Raw genomic sequence first — 24,319 nt, 5'->3', positions numbered from 1 at the left:
CTCTGTCTCTCTGTCTCTGTCTGTCTCTATCTCTCTCTGTCTCTGTCTTTCTCTTTCTCTCTGTCTCTCTCTGTCTCTCTCTCCCCCTCCCCCAGACTGAATTCCTACTTAGGGAAACTAGAAAGAAGCATAGAAGAAAAAAAGCCTCTTTAATCATAATGGTTGATATGTGGTGTGTAATTTGGTGCTGGGTGGGATGAAAATAAAACCCATTCACAGCCGTACTCTGCCTACGCCTCCCACCCCTCACATGTGTGTGTGTTTGTGTTTGTGTGTGTGTTTGTGTGTGTGTGTTTGAATGCGTGTGTGTGTGTGTGTGTGTGTGTATCGGTGCGTGCGTGCGAGTGTGCGCATGTGTGTGTGTGTGTTTGTTTGTGTGTGTGTGTTTGTATGTGTGTGTTTGTATGTGTGTGTTTGTATACATGTGTGTGGGTGTGTGTGTATATCGGTGCGTGCGTGCGAGTGTGCGTGGGTGTGTGGCTCACATGAACTCAGACTCAAACACATGCTATATGTTAGCTTGCTGGCATTTCTCTGAAGAGATGTCTGTTTCTAGTTTCTCTCCATTACAAGCCAGCTATAGCTTCTGTTCTTCATACATGTGACACACATGTGATTTGCTTTTGGTCATTTATGTACTTATTTATGTATTTATTCATGTATTTATGTGTTCATGTATTTATTCTTTCATTAATTCATTTCTATCTATCTATCAGTGGTGGAAAAAGTACCCAATTGTTATACTTGAGTAAAAGTATAAATACCTTAATAGAAAGTTACTCAAGTAAAAATGAAAGTCACCCAGTAAAATACTACTTAAGAAAAAGTCTAAATGTATTTGGTTTTAAATTTACTTAGGTATCAAAAGTAAATGGAATTGCTCAAATATATTTAAGTATCAAAAGTAAAAGTACAAACCATTTCAAATTCCTTATATTAAGCAAAGCAGACGGTACCATTTTCTTGTTTTTAAAATGTATGGATAGCCAAGGGCACAATCCAACACTCAGACATTATTTTCAAAAGATGCCTTTGTTTTTAGTGAGGCTGTAACGGCAGCCTTCCCTCTCTTCACGAGAAGAGAGAATGTAGCAGGGATCGGACCAACACGCAGCGTAGCCAGTGCTCAACATGTTTAATTACGACAAATAAACGTGAACACTTACAAAACAAAATAACAAATGTGGCAAACCGATACAGTCCTTTCTGGTGCAGACAAAACACAAAGACAGGAAACAACCACCCACAAATCCCCAACACAAAACAAGCCACCTATATATGATTCTCAATCAGGGACAACGATTGACAGCTGCCTCTGATTGAGAACCATATTAGGCCGAACACAGAAACAGACAAATTAGACACACAACACACAAGAACTATGGTCAGAACGTGACAGAGGCCGCCAGACCTTAGGGAGTAGGGATGACCACGTGTTCTCTTGATAAGTGTGTGAATTTCACAATTTTCCTGTCTTGCTAAGCATTCAAAATATAACGAGTAATTTGGGTTGTCAGGGAAAATGTATGGAGTAAAAAGTACAATCTTTTCTTTAGGAATGTAGTGAAGTAAAAGTAAAAGTTCTCAAAAATATAAACACTAAAGTAAAGTACAGATACCCCAAAAAACGACTTAAGTAGTACTTTCAAGTATTTTTACTTAATAAGTACTTTACACCACTGATATTTATTATTGTTCATTCTTTCGTTCATTCGTTTGTTTATTCATTAATTAATTTGTTCAGTCATAGGGACAGGAGTTTTCCATGTGAACTGGCCAGGAGAAACTCCTGACCCAACTCTAAGGCCCTCACCATCCCCCTCAGTCTACCAGTCAGTCATTATCCCCCTCGGTCTACCAGTCAGTCATTATCCCCCTCAGTCTACCAGTCCCTCATTATCCCCCTCGGTCTACCAGTCAGTCATTATCCCTGTCAGTCTACCAGTCCCTCATTATCCCCCTCGGTCTACCAGTCAGTCACTATCCCCCTCAGTCTACCAGTCAGTCATTATCCCCTTCAGTCTACCAGTCAGTCATTATCCCTCTTAGTCTACCAGTCAGTCATTACCCCCCTCAGTCTACCAGTCAGTCACTATCCCCCTCAGTCTACCAGTCAGTCACTATCCCCGTCAGTTTACCAGTCAGTCATTATCCCCATCAGTCTACCAGTCCCTCATTATCCCCCTCAGTCTACCAGTCAGTCACTATCCCCCTCAGTTTACCAGTCAGTCATTATCCCCCTCAGTCTACCAGTCAGTCATTATCCCCTTCAGTCTACCAGTCAGTCATTATCCCCCTCAGTCTACCAGTCAGTCACTATCCCCCTCAGTCTACCAGTCAGTCATTATCCCCCTCAGTTTACAGTCAGTCATTATCCACCTCGGTTTACCAGTCAGTCATTATCCCCCTCAGTCTACCAGTCAGTCATTATCCCCCTCAGTCTACCAGTCAGTCATTATCCCCCTCAGTCTACCAGTCAGTCACTTTCCCCTCCGTCTAACAGTCGGTCATTATCCTTCTCAGTCTACCAGTCAGTCATTATCCCCCTCAGTCTACCAGTCAGTCACTTTCCCCCTCCGTCTAAAAGTCAGTCAGACCACTGTAGTTTTACTGTAGTATGAAGGAGTGGAATGATTATGTAAAATAAGTGTTGTTTGACAAGAGAGAAAGTAGCCAGAGAAGTTGTTTTTTTTACGTTAGAGAATGTAAGAGGCATGACGCAAAGCTATCCAGACTATCGTACTGTGTGTGTGTGTGAGCATGTGTGTGTGTCAGCCATTTCACTGCAAGTTTAAGACGGTTTGATTTTCCAGATAATTTACTGTACTGACTTCATTTAACCTTTACTGATCCAGGAACTGATCCAGGAACTGATCCAGGAACTGATCCTCTTTAGACTTCCCCTATAATGCTTCTGATATAATTGCTGCTGGTCTGACAAGCACAGTATAACTGTAGACCTATGTGACAAAGTGTTATGAGTTTGACTCCTGTACTCTGAGTTTACAGTATGTGTTCACTGTAAGAAGTGCATGACTACAGTATGACTTTAAAAGGAGGGTTAGTATAAAGCATATCTTCTCTGTGTGTTTGGTCCTGATTCGTCCTTCTCTTTGACAAGAGCTTTAAACAGAGAGACAGAGAGGAATGTGTGTTTGACTGGGTGGGCTATGGAGCTATAAACACTAACTCTCTCTCTCCTTCATCTACACCTCTCTCTATCTCTCCCCCTATCTCCCTCTCCCCCCTCTCTCCTCCTCCGTCCTCCTACCTCCCCTTCCTCCATCCCCCCTCTCCTCACCTCTCTCCCCCCTAACTCCTCCCCTCTCTCCCCCACCATCCTCTCCTCCCCATCTCTCTCTCTCCCCTCCTTCTCCACCCTGTCACCCCCCTCCAGGCCAGGAGTGTTTCAACTCTCGCTCCCTGGCCCTCCAGGCACAGAAGAAGATCCTATCCAAGATGGCGACCATGGCGGTGGCCAACCTCCTGACGGACGACGTCAGCAGTGAGATCCTGGACGAGCTGTACAAGGCCAGCCGGGAGTTCACCAAGAGTAAGAAGGAGGCCCACAAGATTGTCAAAGACGTCATCAAGATCGCCCTGAAGATCGGCATCCTGTACCGCAACCACCAGTTCAGCCCAGACGAACTGGACACGGTCGAACGCTTCAAGAAGAAGATGAACCAGGCGGCCATGACGGCGGTCAGTTTCTACGAGGTGGACTACACGTTCGACCATCGCATTCTGTCAGAGTTGCTGCTGGAATGCCGGGATCTTCTGCATGCGCTGGTGGAGCAGCACCTGACCCTGCGGTCGCACACTCGCATCGACCACGTGTTCAACCACTTTGCCCACGGGGAGTTCCTGGCCGAGCTGTACGGAGACGGAGAGGAGTACAGACTGTACCTGAGGAAGATCTGCAACGGGATCAACAAACTGCTGGACGAGGGAACGCTTTAACCTCTGACCCCTGATCTCTCACCTCTCAACTTTGACCTGACATTTGACCCTGCTCCTCCCTTCCTATTACTCAATCTCCATGGTTGCGGCTCAATAATCCCCCCATTCCCATGAAGTGTGCACTTGTTCACTTCCCTTCATGGATTTGAAAGGAAGTGATTGGTATATGGAACCTCCTTGTAGCCCATGCCTACAATAATCCAATATTTTTACATTTGTGAGGAGTAGAAAATGAGTGCACACTTCAGGAAGAAGGAGAGATTATTGGGACACACTCCTCCTCTTCCTCCGGTCTCTCTACGCATCTGCTTTCCCTCCTCCTCTCATTCCTTCTCTTTTTTTTAAATCCGCTCCTGATCTGCTCTGTTCTACCTTTAACCTTCTTTTTCCTCCTCCCACTTCCTCCTCTCTTTTCTCTCCTCCTCTCCCACTTCTTCCTCTCTTTTCTCTCTTCCTCTCCCACTTCCTCCTCTCTCTACTCTCTTCCTCTCCCACTACCTCCTCTCTTTTCTCTCCTCCTCTCCCACATCCTCCTCTCTTTTCTCTCTTCCTCTCCCACATCCTCCTCTCTTTTCTCTCCTCCTGTTCTCCAACTTCCTCCTCTCTTTTCTCTCCTGCCCTGATCTCTCTTTTATTCTACTGAGCTTCCTGGACTCCTTGTTTCTCTCCTTATTCTCCTGCTCCTCTTCTTTCCTCTCCTTGTTTCTCTCCTTATTCTCCTGCTCCTCTTCTTTCCTCTCCTAGTTTCTCTCCTTATTCTCCTGCTCCTCTTCTTTCCTCTCCTTGTTTCTCTCCTTATTCTCCAGCTCCTCTTCTTTCCTCTCCTTGTTTCTCTCCTTATTCTCCTGCACCTCTTCTTTACTCTCCTTGTTTCTCTCCTTATTCTCCTGCTCCTCTCCTTGTTTCTCTCCTTATTCTCCTGCTCCTCTTCTTTCCTCTCCTTGTTTCACTCCTTATTTCTATGGAGTTTCCATGACGTTGATGAACTGTATGTATAATTCTAAGATATTTAACTGGTGTCACAACTCTGTTCTGTGAGGTGTTTTCTCTACATCCTTCTCCCTCTCCCTCTCCCTCTCCCTCTCCCTCTCCCTCTCCCTCTCCCTCTCCCTCTCCCCCTCCCTCTCCCTCTCCCTCTCCCTCTCCCTCTCCCTCTCCCTCTCCCTCTCCCCCTCCCTCTCCCTCTCCCTCTCCCTCTCCCTCACCCTCTCCCTCTCCCTCTCCCTCTCCCCCTCCCTCTCCCTCTCCCTCTCCCTCTCCCCCTCCCTCTCCCCCTCCCTCTCCCTCTCCCTCTCCCTCTCCCTCTCCCTCTCCTTCTCCCTCTCCCTCTCCCTCTCCCTCTCCCTCTCCCTCTCCCTCACCATCCCCAAAGTTGGTAAGAGTGTGGCACTAGCAAATCCAAGGTAATTGGTTCACTTCCCACAAGGATCATTCACACATATTAAAGACATATTCACTCACGGACATTGTTCGGTTAGTGGCTTTGCATAAAAGCATCTGCTAAGTGACAGATATTATATCCTAATAACGTCTAGGAAGTCACTACAGGAGAGTGTGAAAGGGGGGTGGATCACCAGCTTAGCGTCTGATAGGCTATGACTGCGACTGGTCGTTCACATAGCAACGTAGCCCACATAAAACAACAAGACCCATGAGAGACCTGTGAATCAGAAGAGTTTTTTCCCTTTGGCATTCAAGAAATCCAAAATCTGTGTTGATTACGTGATGGCAACATTATACGTACTTTATTCCGTAGTGTTCGTACTTATAGCTTTACTGCTCTGAATCAAGGCCAAAAAGAATGATGATGTTTCGTAAATACACTGTTTGTTCTCTCTCCTTTTCTCATCAGTACTGTGTGTGGGCATCATGATGTCTTATATCAGGACCTGGAGTTTTTCCTGACCACGTGACCTTCATTACCAGGAAAAGCTCCTGACCGTATAGTTCTGTATACTGTATACATCATTAACCAATCACAGCCAACCATCACCATTTCCTGCCTAATACTAAGGCTGGGATTCAATCCTCCACGCACTATAACAATCTTTTAAAGAAGGAGGCCCACAAGATGTTAACCATGAATACGATCTCTGGGAATGTCGGGCGAAGGCCTTTAAAAGCTGCATCGTTGGTTGTATAGTGACCTGCGGTGTAGCACGCCACGGATTGAGGCCTAAATGAATCTAGCAGCTCTGACTGTTAAGGCCTTGATGATAACTCCCTATGGTGTTCTCTGCATTTTCCCTATAGAGCAGTGTTTTGAGTGTGTGTGTGTGTGTGTGTGTGTGTGTGTGTGTGTGTGTGTGTGTGTGTGTGTGTGTGTGTGTGTGTGTGTGTGTGTGTGTGTGTGTGTGTGTGTGTGTGTGTGTGTGTGTGTGTGTGTGTGTGTGTCGTGACACATTTTACTATACTTGTGAGTACAAGAATAGTAAACCAACTAAAATTCAGGCAAGTTAGGAAATTTTGCCTGTCCTCACTTGTAAAAATGCCTTTAAGGTTTAGGGATTAGGTTAAGGGTTAGTGTTAAAATTAGGGTTAGGGGTTAGGTTAAGGGTTACGGTTAAGGTTAGGAGTTAGGGTTGGGGGTTAAAGTTAGGGTTAAGGTTAGGGTAAGGATTAGGGTTAGGTTTAGGGTTAAGGAAAATAGGATAATGAATTATTTGTTGGTCCCCAAAAAGTCCTCACAAGTATAGTAAGACGTAAAGTATGTGTGTGTGTGTGCCCATCATGTGTCTATGTCTGTATCCTCTTTGCCAGGGTGTAACACGTTTATCTTTTATTAAAGATTCCCTATAAATCAGTGCTTGAAGTTTGATGCTTTGTTCAGTTACATTTTATGACCTGTTACGTACCTCTCATCCTGCTCCCCTCCCCTCCACCCATCCTCTCCTTTCCCCTCTTCTCCCATCCTTTTATCCCCCTTCCCCCCTCCTCCCCTCTCCTCTCCTTCCCTCCCCTCCACTTCCCTCCTCCTCCCCTCCTCTAAGTCTCCAGCTGATTCAGGCATCCTACATTACATGAATGATTTGAGAGGCTTGAACTGTGAGAGACAATGAGACTGAGGAGACAGAGGATAGAAGAGGACCGCAGGACATGGCCTGGTAACACATGCACATCCACGCACGCTCTCTTGCTCACACACACTTGTAGATGTGCACTCACACACACACACACACACACACACACACACACACACACACACACACACACACACACACACACACACACACACACACACACACACACACACACACACACACACACACACACACACACACATACACACACACACACACACAGCCCCCAGACTTATGGAGGTCTACAATTTTTTTTCTGAGGTCTTAGCTGATTTCTTTTGATTTTCCCATGATGTCAAGCAAAGAGGCACTGAGTTTGAAGGTAGGCCTTGAAATACATCCACAGGTACACCTACAATTGACTCAAGTTATGTAAATTAGCGTATCACTAGCTTCTAAAGCCATGACATAATTTTCTGGAATTTTCCAAGCTGTTTAAAGGCACAGTCAACTTAGTGTACGTAAACTTCTGACCCACTGGAATTGTGATACAGTGAATTAAGTGAAATAATCTGTCTGTAAACAATTGTTGGAGAAATTACTTGTGTCATGCACAAAGTAGATGTCCTAACCGACTTGCCAAAACTATAATTTGTTAACAAGAGATTTGTGGAGTGGTTGAAAAACGAGTTTTAATGACTCCAACCTAAGTGTATATAAACTTCCGACTTCAACTGTATATCCCAGGACAAATTAGCTATCAACAGCAAACCAGCTAGCTAAATTGCCATAAATGTTTAATGCTTTTCGAACGTGTTCCAAAATTAATGTAATTGGTTCAGAGTTTGTTTTGATATGTCAACCTGCGTGTCGTGATCGCATTTGGTGTGGGAGGACAAAATCAATTTGCGCACGATGGCACACGGCCGGTTTGGGTACGGTGTTCTTATGAAAGTTAGTTGCCAATCGCCAAATAAAGTCCAAAGAAGAAAAAGCCTGGAAGGAGGAGAGATGACTAGAAACGATTCAGTTTACCATTTTATGTGTGGATTAATTGTCAGAGTAGAGGACCTTGTGCATTTCAAGTAAAATAACAACTCAATGTTAATATCTCAGGACAAATTAGCTAGCAACAGCAAGCTAGCTAGCTAAATAGGACAAATTAGCGGTTTATAATTTTTGCAATATTCCTACCTTGAGAAATGTTTAATTTAACAGTGGGTCTAGCACATTTCTCATATTTGTCTGCCTCTTCAGTCCAGAGTGCATTGCATGGTGCCGTTGCCTGAGATACTAGAGAAATTATATAGGAATCCCATTTGGGCAATGAATGGTTTTACACCCCACCCAGCAGACTGTCGACCAATCGTGTTGACGTTATCCATGCTGCATCACGCAGTTGCTAAACGCAATCCTTTCTCAAATTCAGGTTATGAGTCGAGAAACGTGAATATTTTCCTTGCAATTAAGTAATGTCACGATTCCAACGCTATACACTATTACAAATATCAAGTTAATTATCTCACATCTCGGAAAAGATTTGTATTGTTGTACTTCTTGTTGACAAAATTCATGCTCATGTTGGGTTTTTGAGCTCGCACCCAATTCACGCCCATTCACTCCTTGAAGGTGTAACGGCCCTCGTTTGTCGAATGAAGAGTGGACCAAGGCGCAGCGTGGAAAGTGTTCATGACTTTAATATGCAAAAACACTCAAACAAAATAACAAAAGTGAAAACGAAAGCGCACAGTTCTGTCAGGCAAAGAAAAATAAACAGTAAACAAGATCCCACAAACTCAGGTGGAAAACAGGCTGCCTAAGTATTATTCCCAATCAGAGACAATGATAGACAGCTGCCTCTGATTGGGAACCACACTCGGCCAAAAACAAAGAAATAGAAAACATAGAATTTCCCACCCGAGTCACACCCTGACAAAAGCAAACATAGAGAATAATAAGGATCTCTAAGGTCAGGGCGTGACAGAAGGAGAGCTCTCCTTATCCCAGAATCGCCCAGAATGCATAGCGTGGCACGTTGACGTACATGGGCGACATACACAATGTGATTCCAATGGAATTTTCCATCTCCTCAAAAGTATCTCAGCCTTTGACTCAACTCTGTGAGGCACATCGATCTGCAGGTTGAACATGGTGAGATTGTAGACTCCTAAATTGATAGTGCAATTTGTTTAGGCGATTTTACAGCTAACTAGCTACTTCACATGCTCACATTGTCTTTGGTATTATTGTGTGTAGCTATGTTTGCTAGCTAGCTAGCCAGCCCATAGAGAGAGCATTGCATTGTGGATTTTGTAAATGACAAAGTCAGTTATATGTTGACATGTTTGATTTAGATTTTATTTCAAGTTTGAATGAAGCCGATTAAGTTCAAATAGGTTTAATATGACCAGACTGATGTTCAGAATATGTCAGTACATTTGGCTTACATACTGTATAATAAGGCTATATGGAGACAACATGGAAACCATAGGATGACTTTCAGTAGAAATTATACAAGGTGGGAATTCCCTCTCTGTTGGTTTGCTATAATGAATTCAAACTGTGAGTAATACTCATGCACTTGTAGACAAACACACATGTACGCACACTCACTCACACAGACAGACAGACAGACACACTGTTAACAGTATTTCAATGTTTGGTATAAACCAGTCAGTCAGTGACATCTACAGGAGTGATGACCAGTGGGGCTGAGTTTTTACCACCATCATTAAGACCGGGGTAGAAGTATGGATAGAGTTTCTCAGTGAAGGTGTAGCCAGTAAAAGAGTAGATATGAGACCTGGCCTCCACATTATAGAAGCAGACCCGACCCTCCTCATAATCCACAAACACCCCCACCTTCTGCGGCTTCTCTCTCAGTGAGAGGGGAACCAATGGGACAGAGAGAGCCTTGTACCCGTCATACCTCAGCCACACAGTCCAGCATCCATCCTCAGGGTTCAGGTAAATCTTCTCCTTCCTGTTGATGGACTCTCTGACCACTCCTAAAATCCACCCAGTCTTCCCCTTCACCTGCACCTCGTAGTAGAATCTCCCGGAGGAGAAACCCTCCTTTCCCAGGACATAGTGAACAGTATCAAACCTCTCTGGGTTATCAGGGAGATCCTGTTTTATGTTTCCACGTCTCACTTGTTTCCTGTCTTCAGACAGGATGAGTCCGGGATGTGCTGTATCAGGATCTAGAGTCACATCCACTGTGGAGAGAAACATACACTTTATTAGAACTATTAAATAAACATATCAATATGCAGGACTGCATTTCACTGCTCAGTACATTATTATAGGACACATGTAGCCTATACTGTAGGTTGCTATTGACAACCAATAGATGTGAATGTGTGACTTGTGATATCAACTGATATGTAAATATATTCATATTAATGTGAAACTGTAGGTGGATGTACTGGAGAGTATTCCACACTGACCTGCATGTTTTTTGATGGTTTCTAGTTCTACAATATAAAGAGAGAGTTTGTCAGATTTGGGGGATACCAGAAACTATGGTAATATAATATTACAGTAGGGTATGACGACTAATGATTATCTTGATCTCAAAACGGTGTTTTTGGACAAGTGATACATTTTTGTAATGCAAGTTCAGAACCAGAAACATATCCAACGTGACATGGTGTAAAAATGCATCCCTCTTCTATAATATACTGTAATATACTTGCAAACAACAATAATATGATATGAAGACATCAAATATATTTTAAATACAATTCAGTGTCATTCATTTACCTGGACAAGCCTTCATGTTTGCAAAATCTGTGGGAAAATGAAACAAATAAAATAATTAAACAGTTCCTGTACATTAAGTGTGAATATTTTCAAATAAAAAAATGAAACTAAATATTATGCTTGGCGGAACATTTTCCATAAGTGAGTAAAAAATGATTCCACAAGAATTCCTATACAGTGATTTTTCAGCATTTAATTATACATATAAATATTTGTTATTTGCGTAGTAAAATCAGACATCAATAAATAGACTCATCAATGAGGACCATACCTGGGTTCAAATAGAAACAAACAAAGTTAACTTCCCACAAACACAAAAGGGAAAAGGCTGCCTAAGTATGATTCCCAATCTGATTGAGAACCATACCCGGCCAAAACAAAGAAATACAAAAACATAGAAAATAGAACATAGAATGCCCACCCAAATCACACCCTGACCAAGGGGCGTGACAAAGTCAGTCAAACATTCTTAATGGTGAACAATTCATTCAATTCAGTGTGTGGCATGTGAAGAGGGACAATGACAACAATGTGCTAAAAAACACTGTCTTCCAACTCCAAATGTCTGAGATTCATGAAACCAGCTGTTGTATTGCTTTCCATTTATGTAACTCCTCTACAATATGCCATTGGGATTTTACAACATTTGAGATAAATGTGACATTTAGGGTACAACTTACTCAGCCGACGAGTGTTACCACCTTGAACTTTCTCTGCAGATATAAAAAAGAGAACAGTTAAATTAAAAATCCTAATGAACACAATAACCTCAACTTTCCATCTTTGAAGGAGAAATGTACATGTTTGACAGTAAGACATGACTTACCTAGCTCTTCACTGTGTTTAGCTGACAGACATAAAAATTGATTCAGTGAGAACATTCTGATGAAAACAACAGGTTACACCCACAGAGGAGTAAATGATTAAAATATTAACTTATTGATGCATAGGACTGTTAAACACTACTTACTCAGGTCACGACTGTGTTCATCTTTAACGTTCTCTGCAGACATACAGAAGAGAACATTCAGAGGGAAGATTCTTAATGAACACATGAACATCTAAGGAGGAGAAAATGTAATACAGGAAAGGTCCACTAAAAGACATATACAATATATTTGAGACAAGTCCTTCCCATGACCAATTACACGTACATAAACCAACACTTTGATTAGCTAAAGAAACTTCTCAGTAATGTCATCTGCTAATGTGAAGACAAGATGAAGTGCATCCACTGACGAACTGCCCGGAGCAGGTGCAATTTGGACGGAGGCTCAGTTCAAGATCAAGCAAACTTATAACCCCTGGCTTGGGAATTTAGCCAGGACACCGGGGTTAACAACCCTACTCTTACCATAAGTGCCATTGGATCTTTAATGACCTCAGAGAGTCAGGACACCCATTTAACGTCCCATCCAAAAGACAGCACCCTACACAGGGCAGTGTCCCCAATTACTGCCCTGGGGCATTTTTTAGACCCGAGGAAAGAGTGCCTCCTACTGGCCCTCCAACACCACCTGGTCTCCCATCCAGGGACTGACCAGGACCAACCCTGCTTAGCTTCAGAAGCCAGCCAGCAGGGGGATGCAGGGTGGTATGCTGTTGGAATGAATGTGCCAAACTTGAAATCATTGGGTGAGTTGGTGAAACTGGAAAGCATTTTTAGGACTATAATTTCCTCCTCATATTGTAGCCTACGATATGTCTCCACACACCTAGGCCTAGACTATTGATGGATTCAAGACGGTCATTTTTATTGATCTCTGATTCTCAGTAGCCTGCCAATTCAATCATTTGTGTGGTATTAACAAAGATTCTGCCAAAGTCTTCAGTCATGTAAAATGATGTAGAATTGCATGAAATGCGTTTATAAAAGGCCAACATTTTCCAGGACATTATGCTACTAAAATGTAAAGCAACTTCTGTAATTGCCTCTACTCTACTGCTCTATGTCATTACGCAAATGCGATGCTTTATTATAAAAGAGTTTTCATGCATTCTGGTACCTCAGAACTCCCCAGGTCACCCCGCTCTCGTACTCACTGTTTGTTCCAGCACCTCCCAATTTACAAATGAAGCACTGAATGAGCCTGAGAGACAGCTTCTATCTCAAGGCCATCAGACTGTTAAACATCTGTCACTAGCACAGAGAGGCTGCTGCCTACATTCTGTATAGACTTAAAATCATTGGCCACTTTAATAAATGGAACACTAGTCACATGAATAATGCCACTTTAATAATGTTGACTTATCTTGCACTACTCATCTCATATGTATATACTGTATTATATACTATCTATTGCATCTTAGCCTATGCCGCTCTGACATTGCTCATCCATATATTTAAATCTATCTTATTCCATTCCATTCCTTATTCCATTAGGTAGTTGTTGTGGAATTGTTAGAATACTTGTTAGATATTGCTGCACTGTCGGAACTAGAAGCACAAGCATTTCGCTACACTCACAATAACATCTGCTAACCATGTGTATGTGACCAATAAAATGTTATTTGATGCCGTGGTCTTTCCTAATGTAGATATTTAGGGAGGAACACCCATTAGGTCTTGAACCAGGAAGGTTTGTCTCTCTGTAGTGGCTGTAGTGTGTTAAATGTATAGAAGAAGACAGTTTCAACAAAGGCCTGAGAGACTAATGAGGGGGAGAGGCTGAAGTGTGTTAAATGTATAGAACAAGACAGTTTTAACAAAGGCCTGAGAGACTAATGAGGGGGAGAGGCTGTAGTGTGTTAAATGTATAGAAGAAGACAGTTTCAACAAAGGCTTGAGAGACTAATGAGGGGGAGAGGCTGTAGTGTGTTAAATGTATAGAAGAAGACAGTTTCAACAAAGGCTTGAGAGACTAATGAGGGGGAGAGGCTGTAGTGTGTTAAATGTATAGAAGGAGACAGTTTCAACAAAGGCCTGAGAGACTAATGAGGGGGAGAGGCTGAAGTGTGTTAAATGTATAGAAGAAGACAGTATATCCGAAGACAGAATATCCGTTATCCCCCCTCAGCAAATCCTGACTGTACCAATAACATGGTTCCCCGTCCCCACAGACAACCATATTATCTCAGACTCTGTATGCCTTCATTCCCCTCTCAGTGGGAGTGATGGCTACATTCAGTTTAGTCATTACATCCCTGCCTAACAGGTTGACTGGGCATAGTTTAGATATCAGAACGGGGACAGTGGCTTCTACCCCAGATGACTCCTGTTTCAGTGTTACAGGAGCAGATTCCATGAATTGATGTCCTCATGCTGACCGTACTATGATCTTTTCCCCATTACTTTTTACCCCGTTGGGAGCGTCGTCTGCACAGATTGCTGTGCGACAAGCCCCAGTATCACACAGAAATGTAATTTTCTTTCCCATTATTGTCAATGTCAAATAGGGTTTCTGTTCCTGTTGTAATGCCAAATCAATAGTAGCCAATTCGAAAACTTCACAATCAGTGTTTACAACAGAATCCTGAACCTCCTCCTCCTCCTCACTAGAGTCTATTCCCCCGCTCCCCATAATTAGGCATGCCTCATCTTCCTCTTTCTCCTCTGAGTCTGGCTGTGGGCGCCTGACCTTTTTCTCTCTGTACTTGTGTCATGACGTTGGCCTGGGGGTAGGTTTATGACAGTCATAAATACCTCTTTCCCCCTTTTTCCCTCTCCCTACTATAACTGATGTGACATAAGAAAACCCATTGGTTAACATAGAGATTCTGGGAACATCAGAAGTTGGGGGAAAATGAACTATATTCTGGTAATCCGACCAACTGAACATATGCGGTTGTACTTAAGGTATATTATGTCAGTTCGGTTGCCCTCTCTCATCAATGATAGAATGACATAAACTCTACTGTGGAAAGTCTAAACGTCAGAGGTATCAGATTCACATGGAATTGTTGTTTAATTCAAATGTTTGAATATTAAATTATTTGTGAAGAGATTAAATGTAATTTTAGCTTCCAAATGAGAGATTTGGGTTTTCATAAGTTTGGCTTCTGCTCAACCAGGGGCCCGCCCCTGTGAAGAGACATGGGTTATAAACTTTTCAGACACACCCCTCTCCCTCCACTATAAAAGCCATTGACAAAAATATAACTTCCTGTTCCGGGGACACTATGATGACGATCCGATGTCAGAATGGTTCAGATAATAACTACAGAACTAAGCCAACATCAGCATGGCCTTTGGTTGTAAATGGTATGAACTTTGAACTCGTATTCACTACAGAAGTGATACCTCATAGCCGTTGAGTTAGCAACAGCTGCTACAAACGCAGGTTAAGAAGGACAGTCAGAGTATCCCGTCTACTACACATCGACGTTACTCCAACGTATCCAGTGACCACCAGAGACATTCTTCAAAGGACAGAGGACTCGGTTTGGCAAGACGGTCTTCCATCTACCACCAACCTACTGAAGCGCAGCTCAGAGTAAATATTTATTGCATTTTCCTTTTCTAAATGGGCGGTAATTTAGAATGCATAAGATACTGTATTTACGATGGTACAGCTTCGCCTATGTTTCAGTCTCCCGCTCTTTCACTAAAATCCCGCCCCTTTTCTTTGTGTAACAAGCTGTCATATCTATTCTGCCCGCTAGGGACGTTTTCCTTTATGACGGCACTTTTTAATCAAGTTATGATTTAATTGTGTATGTGTGATTCTGTGTGATTAGTTAGGTATTTAGTAAATAAATAATTAAACCCAATTTTGTATTGCTGATTCAACTTGTTAGCCAGGATTCTTGCAGATAACCAAGGATTTACCACTTTCAGATGAGACTGAATATAATGACGATTAATGTGACTGCTATGGATGTAAAATATTACTAAATCTTTAAGAGTTTATTCGGAAGATAACAGCTCTATAAATATTATTTCGTGGTGTCCCTCTCTAGTTAATTACATTTACATGATTAGTTCAATCAGGTAATATTAATTACGGAGAAATTATTTTATAGAATAGCGTGTCATAGCAATTAATCTGGCATAGCCAAAGACACGACACTTGCCTCGACCCTCTCTCCTGTCTCTCCTGTCCTTGTTCTTTTTACAGTCTCGGTGATTATGGCCTACTTTATTGCAGTGTTGACACGGCTCCTCACAATCTCTAGCAAAATGTCCTGGCTTGCCACAGTTGTAACATTTATTCCCCCCTTTCTTTCCTATCTTGCTAGTCCGTCCTCCTCTGTCACCCATACCATTCCCTGCAATCTCTCCTAGAGTGGCCATCAGATACTCAGCTCACTTTCCCCATGCTGCTCATAGTGAACTGCATATCTCTTCACCTCTCTCAGCTCTACTAGCCCCCACCCTACCAGGTTCTGTTTGATGGTACCGCTTATCTCGGGACGCATTCCACTGAGGAAAGCAATTTTTAATTGTTGATGATACGGGGCATTGAGTCCCTCCACTGCTGGGGGTTCTATTAACCCACTATTAGCGTTAAACAAGTCCTTTAATCTCTTTAGGTATTGACTTACAGTCTCACTGTCCCCTTGTTTACACTCGTGGACCTTGGAGAAATCGGCATGGGTGATAGTGTTCTCTCAGATTATTACACAGCTGTGTTATTTTTTCGACATACTGCCCATCTGCCGCCCAGGGCACTACTACCAAATCATTATGTCCTGGTACCCAATTTCCCCGAACTGCTGCCCAATCCTTTCCCATCAGCTGTCTAACTGCTCTCTCTTCTTCACCCGTGTTCAGTTTAAAGCTGGCTGCCAGAGCTTCCAAATCTCTCTTGAACCCATCCATTCCCGTCTTGGGATGTCCCACAACTTCTACTGCCCTGGCTACATCCCTCTGAGACCATGCTCTGTATACCTCCAGTGTCGGCCCCTGTCCGTCGTCCCCAGCTCGAGGGTTAGGTAAGGCTATCAGAGGGTACTGACTGTCTGTTCCCTCCTTCTCCTCTATCCATTCAGAATCATCCCCACTTTCCTCTTGACTGTCTCTATCCGGACTCTGGTTATGGGAATCGAGTCTACTGAGGGCTCTGGGTCGTGCAGCCCCATGAACACGCTCTCTTCCCTTATTTCCCCCTCTCACTTTTCTTAACTTTCTCCCTTTCTCTACCTCTATCCACTTTCTCAATAAGGTTGCTAAATCCTGTCCTCCTCTCTGTTTCTCTTCCTCCCTCCCTCGGCTCCCTGAGGACCAGCATATGGGGAAGGTGGTAACGGGACGGGCAGCACCTGGTCTGGCTGCCTCCGTCTCACCGCCACCACCTCGTCGTCTGGATTTTCCCTCCATGCCTGGTCTACCAGGGAGGGGTATAATTTGGGTTTAGGTGGTGTCTCTGTGGGAACCGTGGGAATCCTTTTTGTCTGCTCCTGGCTACTTACCCCTTCCTCCTTAGTAGCTACCTTCTTCTTTGTCCCCTCAGCTCTCTTTCTAGCTTCAGCCAGCCACACCCTGGCGGTGTCAAGCCCTTCTGCCTGTTGCTTCTCTGTCTTGTCCCCACATCCCTTATGTATCTGTTTTATCATTAATTCTAGTTTTTCTATATTTAAACATCCATCAAATTCATACTTCTTTCTCCATTTTGGGCCGAAATAAATGTTCCTTCTATCCTTAGATTCCATATATCTCTCATCTCCGGTTAATTCCGGAATCTCCTTAGAGGATTTACCACCCATGTTTATTCAATTACTATTGTTGTTATTATGCTTATTCTCACAATCTATGTGTATGTGCTTTTACTTTCTACGTGTGTGTGCTTTCTACTGTTAAAATCCTTAACCTATGTTGATAAATACCTCCCGTTGAGCTCTCCTAGAATCTTAGAATAATTATTTGTATGACTTCTGATATATTATTTAGTTCTCACACGTATACAACAATAAGTTCCTACTTTTTTTGTAGTTCCTTATGACTTTTGACTGATCAATATATCTATCTTACACGCAAATAATTATTTTCTTATCCTCGTTTAAAACTTTCTATGTGTGTGCTTTTTAAAATCTGATTCAATTATTTCTGTATGTATCTCTACCTCCTACCTCCTGTCGTAAGTTTTTCAGAGTTCCAAACAGGTCAGGTCATGTATAGTTCAATTGTCCTCTGTGTTTTCTCAGTCCCACATTTCTCACCCTTAACCTGTTTGGCGTGCAAGCCCGACGTCGGTACATTTATGACAACAGCCACTTCAAGTGCAGGGCGCGAAATTCAAAAGATATTTTTTTTAGATATTTAACTTTCACACATTAACAAGTCCAATACAGCATATGAAAGGTACACATCTCGTGAATCCAGCCAACATGTCCGATTATTAAAATGTTTTACAGGGAAGACAAAATATGTAAATCTATTAGCTAACCACGTTAGCAAAAGACTCCACTTTTATTACTCCATCAGTTTTTGACTCCATCCGTAGCTATCACAAATTCGGCCAAATAAAGATATAAATAGCCACTAACCAAGAAACAACCTCATCAGATGACAGTCTGATAACATATTTATTGTATAGCATGTTTTTTTCAAAAAATCTGCATATTTCAGGTATAAATCATAGTTTACATTGCAGCTACAGTCAGAAATTGCACCGAAAGCAGACAGAAAAATTACAGACACCAACGCCAAATAACTAAATACTCATCATAAAACATTTCTGAAAAATACATAGTGTACAGCAATTGAAAGACAGGCATCTTGTGATTCCAGACAATATTTCCGATTTATCAAGTGTTTTACAGCGAAAACACAATATAGCGTTATATTAGCGTAGCCACAATAGCCAGAAACACTTGGGCGCCGACGACCAGTTCACATGCACGACAGATATTAGAAATAGCATCATAAAATGTTTCTTACTTTTGGTGATCTTCCGTCAGAATGTTGGACAAGGTGTCCTTTGTCCAGAACAGTCGTTGTTTGGATCTGGAACGGCAAATTTCCCTCTTCATTTAGCATGGGCACTTGCCAAGTGGCACGGATCTCTCCAACGTCAACAAAGTCAGAGAACGGAACACGGCAAAACTCCCGAAGAAATTTCAATAATCTGATTAAACTATATTGAAAAAACATACTTTACGATGATATGGTCACATGTATCAAATAAAATCTAAACCGGAGATGTTAGTCGTCCATAACGACAGCTAAACAGAAGGCAAATCCATGTCCTCTTTCGCGCGCTCCAGAAACAGGAAATGGACGGTCACGTCATACAAAGAGCTTTAATTCCACCTCAGACCAAGATAGACACGAAATTTCTTCTCTCACCGCCTCTTGACAACCAGGGGAAGGTGTATGAAGTGTACGTAGACTCTTACGTTCATTGCCCATGTATAGGCATGAAGTTGAACAGAGCATCGATTTCTGACATTCCACTTCCTGGTCAGGAAATGTGCTGCAGAAGGAGTTCTGTTTCACTCAGAGAAATAATTCAAACGGTTTTAGAAACTAGAGAGTGTTTTCTATCCAATAGTAATAATAATATGCATATTGTACGAGCAAGAATTGAGTACGAGGCCGTTTGAAATGGGCACGATTTAACTGGCTACTCAATACTGCCCCTTGCAGCCATAAGAAGTTAACTTGTCTTAACCAAACCTTATTGGATTTTAGTCTAATCATTCTAAGACGTTTTAAATAGTCTAATAATTACGTTAGTCTAATTATTCTAATACATTTTACATAGTCTAATAATTACGTTACAGGGTGGAATTCTTTAGTCGTTACTTTAAACATATAAATTCCCTTATCAGCAACTTTTCAGGGAAGTTAGGAACAAATATACACAGGCATTTAGGAAAGCTAAGGCTAGCTTTTTCAAGCAGAAATTTGCACCCTGTAGCACAAACTCAAAAAAGTTCTGGGACACTGTAAAGTCTATGGAGAATAAGAGCACCTCCTCCCAGCTGCCCACTGCACTGAGGCTAGGAAACACTGTCACCACCGATAAATCCAATATAATTGAGAATTTAAATAAGCATTTTTCTAAGGCTGGCCATGCTTTCCACCTGGCTACCCATACCCCGGTCAACAGCCCTGCACTCCCCACAGCAACTCGCCTAAACCTCCCCCACTTCTCCTTCACCCAAATCCAGATAGCTGACGTTCTGAAAGAGCTGCAAAATCTGGACCCCTACAAATGAGCCGGGCTAGATAATGCTGAGGAACTGACACTCAGTCTATAAATACACACACACACACACACACACACACACACACACACACACACACACACACACTAGCCCTCCCAGACCCACTCGAGGACTGTGACAAAGGTTGATTGATTTGTGATTGATTGATTATGATGTTCTCACTTCCTGATTTAGCTCCAGCCTGAATAAGTAATTTATGTTACGTGACATGAGTGAGAACAGATCTGATAGGCCCTCTGAGAAAGACCAATGCATGTCCTAGCAAATCAGGACGGTCTTTTTGAGTAGTTAAGTACTCTACTTCACCAATGTAAAGGATGGTTTTGTTCTCTTTTAACATAAATATATGCCTTATAGAAGTAGGACATGTTAATCACAAAACATAGTGTGACTGCAGAAAAGCTGTTGTTAATCTAGGGTGTCGACTGTGCAAACCACAAGGTTGAGACAAGATGGAAAAATGCTGAATAACAATAAAACAGGAACTGAGGAATGTGTAGGGAAAATGCTGAATAACAAGAAAACAGGAACGGAGGAATGAGTAGAAACCAACAAACCAGCTCAATCTTCACAAACACCATTCCGGACATTTCAATCCTGAGTGCTGTGACTGGACACCACCGATAGGCTAGCAAGTTTAAAACCACGCTAAGCCTCTACTGTGACAGGCCAACTCTAAAGTTGGAACTAACTCTGGAACAGTATAAAAGAAGATGTCTGTACTATTTCAGTCAGTTCTCTGCTTTACCCTGCGTGGTGATACAGTGAACCCGTATATACGAAAATTGCATTTACCATTTATCACTTGTGTTAAATAAAGATAATTATAGTATAATCAGTGACTCTGAATCACATTATATCCTGATACCAGATTTGATTGACGCAACCTTTGACACCAACGACAGCTAATACTTCAGAATTATTTGATTCAGGGGGGTTTACGGTTGACAAAGTAATTTATCTGTTTACAAGTTTGATTTACATTTTAATTTAAGATTGAATGAAGCCCATTTAAGTTCATATATCGTGCATTCGGAAAGTATTCAGACCCCTTCCCATTTTCCACATTTTGTTACGTTACAGTCTTATTCTAAAATGGATAAAAAATCAATAAAAATCCTCATCAATCTGCACAGAATACCCCATAATGACAAAGTGAAAACAGGTTTTTAGAAATTATTGTAAACGTTTTCAAAATAAAATACGGAAGTACATTATTTACATAAGTATTCAGACCCTTTGCTATGAGACTCGAAATTGAGCTCAGGTGCATCCTGTTTCCATTGATCATCCTTGCGATGTTTCTACAACTTGATTGGAGTCCACCTGTGGTAAATTCAAATGATTGGACATGCTGTGGGGATATTTTTCAGTGGCAGGGACTGGGAGATTAGTCAGAATCGAGTGAAAGATAGAAGGAGCAAAGTACAGAGAGATCCTTGATGAAAACCTGCTATAGAGCGCTCAGGTCCTCAGACTGGGGCGAAGGTTCACCTACCAACAGGACAACGACCCTAAGCACACAGCCAAGACAACGCAGGAGTGGCTTCTGGACAAGTCTCTGAATGTCCTTGAGTGGCCCAGCCAGAGCCCGGACTTGAACCCGATTGAACATCTCTGGAGAGACCGGAAAATAGCTGTGCAGCAACGCTACCCATCCAACCTGACAGAGCTTGAGAGCATATGCAGAGAAGAATGGGAGAAACTCCCCACATATAGGTGTGCCAAGCTTGTAGCGTCATACCCAAGAAGACACAAGGCTGTAATCGCTGCCAAAGGAGCTTCAACAAAGTACTGAGTAAAGGGTCTGAATACTTATGTAAATGGATATTTCCTTTTTACATTTTTAATACATTTGCAAACATAAAAAAAACGTTTTTTGCTTTGTCATTATGGGGTATGGTGTATAGATTGATGAGGTAAAAAAATAAACAATTTAATCCATTATAGAATAAGGAGGTAACATAACAAAACGTGGAAAAAATCCAGGGGTCTGAATACTTTCCGAATGCACTGTAGGTTAAATATGACCAGACTGATGTTCAGAATATGTCAGTACATTAGGCTTACATACTGTATAATAAGGCTATATGAAGACAACATGGAAACCATAGGATGACTTTCAGTAGAAATTATACAAGGTAGGAATTTCCTCTCTGTTGGTTTGCTATAATGCATATTCTTCCGGCGCCGACAGAGATGGCCGCCTCGCTTCGCGTTCCAAGGAAACAATGCAGTATTTAGTTTTTTTACGTGTTATTTCTTACATTGGTACCCCAGGTAATCTTAGGTTTCATTACATACAGTCGGGAGGAACTACTGAATATAAGAGCAACGTCAACTCACTATCATTACGACCAGGAATATGACTCTCCCGAAGCGGATCCTGTGTTTTGCCTTCCACCCAGTACAATGGATCAGATCCCAGCCGGCGACCCTAAACAACGACGCCGTAAAAGGGGCAAATGAAGCGGTCTTCTGGTCAGGCTTCGGAGACGGGCACATCGCGCTCCACTCCCTAGCATACTACTCGCCAATGTCCAGTCTCTTGACAACAAGGTTGATGAAATCCGAGCAAGGGTAGCATTCCAGAGAGACATCAGAGACTGTAACGTTCTTTGCTTCACGGAAACATGGCTCACTCGAGAGACGCTAACGGAGTCGGTGCAGCCAGCTGGTTTCTTCACGCATCGCGCCGACAGAAACAAACATCTTTCTGGTAAGAAGAGGGGCGGGGGGGTATGCTTTATGATTAACGAGACGTGGTGTGATCATAACAACATACAGGAACTCAAGTCATTCTGTTCACCTGACTTAGAATTCCTCACAATCTAATGTCTACCGCATTATCTACCAAGGGAATTCTCTTCGATTATAATCACAGCCGTATATATTCCCCCCCAAGCAGACACATCGATGGCCCTGAACGAACTTTATCTGACTCTATGTAAACTGGAAACCACACACCCTGAGGCTGCATTCATCGTAGCTGGGGATTTTAACAAGGCTAATCTGAAAACAAAACTCCCTAAATTCTATCAGCATATTGATTGTGCTACCAGGGCTGGCAAAACCCTGGATCATTGTTATTCTAACTTCCGCGACGCATATAAGGCCCTCCCCCGCCCTCCTTTCGGAAAAGCTGACCACGACTCCATTTTGTTGCTTCCAGCCTACAAACAGAAACTAAAACAAGAAGTTCCCGCGCTCAGGTCTGTTCAACGCTGGCCCGACACTATGGTCTTGGCCATAGTGGAGTTTGGAGTGTGACTGTTTGAGGTTGTGGACAGGTGTCTTTTATACTGATAACAAGTTCAAACAGGTGCCATTAATACAGGTAACGAGTGGAGGATAGAGGAGCCTCTTAAAGAAGAAGTTACAGGTCTGTGAGAGCCAGAAATCTTGCTTGTTTGTAGGTGACCAAATACTTATTTTCCACCATAATTTGCAAATAAATTCATTAAAAATCCTACAATGTGATTTTCTGGATTTATTTTTCTCATTTTGTCTGTCATAGTTGAAGTGTACCTATGATGAAAATTACAGTCCTCTCTCATCTTTTTAAGTGGGAGAACTTGCACAATTGGTGGCTGACTAAATACTTTTTTGCCCCACTGTATATGTATTTCTATGATCTATGTATGTGCTGTTTTTACCGTTACCTAGTTACTTTGGTTGTTCTCCTGCCTGACTATGTGTGTTTTTTTAATGCTTATAATCTATGTGTATGGATTTCTATTTGTGTTTTCTCCTTTCTGGAAACTTTATCTATAGCGTTGACTGTCGATCGGATATTAGGTCTTACCTTTACAACTATAAGCCATTACCTAGGGGTTTAAATCCCTAGTTAACCTCTTGTTTCGGGTTGTGTCGGAGGGCTTTTAAAGTACACTAATATCTCGTATCTCCCTCCACTACTTTAGGATTCCCTCTCTCCTGGAACCTCGTCTATAGATTTGGCTTTTATCCCATTCCTCTAGATTTTGGCTTCCCTCTCTTTCTTTTTTGGACTTTATTTCAGTACTGTTTGTTGAATCGGAACGATGGTCACTTTTCCCTGAGTTTAATTGACCAATCAAGTTATCTTGTACGCATAGAATTCCCTTCCTGTCTCCCCAAGCCTAGTTAATATCCCCTCTTAATCCTATGAGTTATCCTATTTGTACAAGATCACCGTCCTATCTCCCAGCACCTATTTAATATCCCCTCTTAATAACCCCCCTGGCCACCAAGGCACCCGGATCTATTAAGCTAATTTTATTTATGGTAGTACACTTTACCTCAGGTCATATCGGACCTGCCCCATTATCAATATATGTATATTGGTCATACAAAACCCATTGGATCTGTTTGGAATGGCAAAGCTCCTATTATTGATAAATTCTAAATATTTTAGAACATCAAATCAAAGATAACTTAAATCATTCCCCCCAGAATCGAGAATACAGGCTAGTGACCTTGTC

At 42.2% G+C, this 24,319-nt stretch overlaps 2 protein-coding genes across 2 annotated transcripts in view; one reads left to right on the top strand and one right to left on the bottom strand.

Moving 5' to 3' along the window:
- tnfaip8l3 (tumor necrosis factor, alpha-induced protein 8-like 3) overlaps positions 1-4,418 on the top strand; it is a 31,598-nt gene extending 27,180 nt beyond the window's left edge. Inside the window, exon 2 of the mRNA XM_038992579.1 lies at positions 3,398-4,418. Within this exon, the coding sequence (XP_038848507.1) occupies positions 3,398-3,960 (563 nt within the window). The 3' untranslated portion in view covers positions 3,961-4,418. The remainder of the gene's footprint in view (positions 1-3,397) is intronic.
- A 5,230-nt stretch (positions 4,419-9,648) lies between these two features.
- On the bottom strand, positions 9,649-16,103 carry LOC120052539 (E3 ubiquitin-protein ligase TRIM39-like). The gene is made up of 4 exons (XM_038999514.1): positions 15,995-16,103; positions 11,716-11,748; positions 11,426-11,458; positions 9,649-10,198 (listed from the first exon to the last, which is right to left on the bottom strand). Exons 1-4 carry the CDS (start codon positions 16,101-16,103, stop codon positions 9,654-9,656), a joined length of 720 nt encoding a protein of 239 aa, XP_038855442.1. The 3' UTR covers positions 9,649-9,653.
- Between the last annotated feature and the right edge of the window lie 8,216 nt (positions 16,104-24,319).

The sequence above is a fragment of the Salvelinus namaycush genome, chromosome 1 (assembly GCF_016432855.1).
Source record: "Salvelinus namaycush isolate Seneca chromosome 1, SaNama_1.0, whole genome shotgun sequence".
NCBI classification, from domain to species: Eukaryota; Metazoa; Chordata; class Actinopteri; order Salmoniformes; family Salmonidae; genus Salvelinus; species Salvelinus namaycush.
This window is presented reverse-complemented; position numbering and strand designations above follow the sequence as displayed.

Bases quoted from the DNA above. Each gene is read 5' to 3' on its own strand.
- LOC120052539 (XM_038999514.1), bottom strand. From the start codon at position 16,103: ATGCGTCCCGAGATAAGCGGTACCATCAAACAGAACCTGGTAGGGTGG. The intron at 11,749-15,994 runs GTGAGCTGAGTA...GTATGTCTGCAG, and splicing joins CTATGAGCAGCATGGGGAAA to AGAACGTTAAAGATGAACAC. The intron at 10,199-11,425 runs GTAAGTTGTACC...TTCTCTCCACAG, and splicing joins TGGTAACACTCGTCGGCTGA to TGGATGTGACTCTAGATCCT.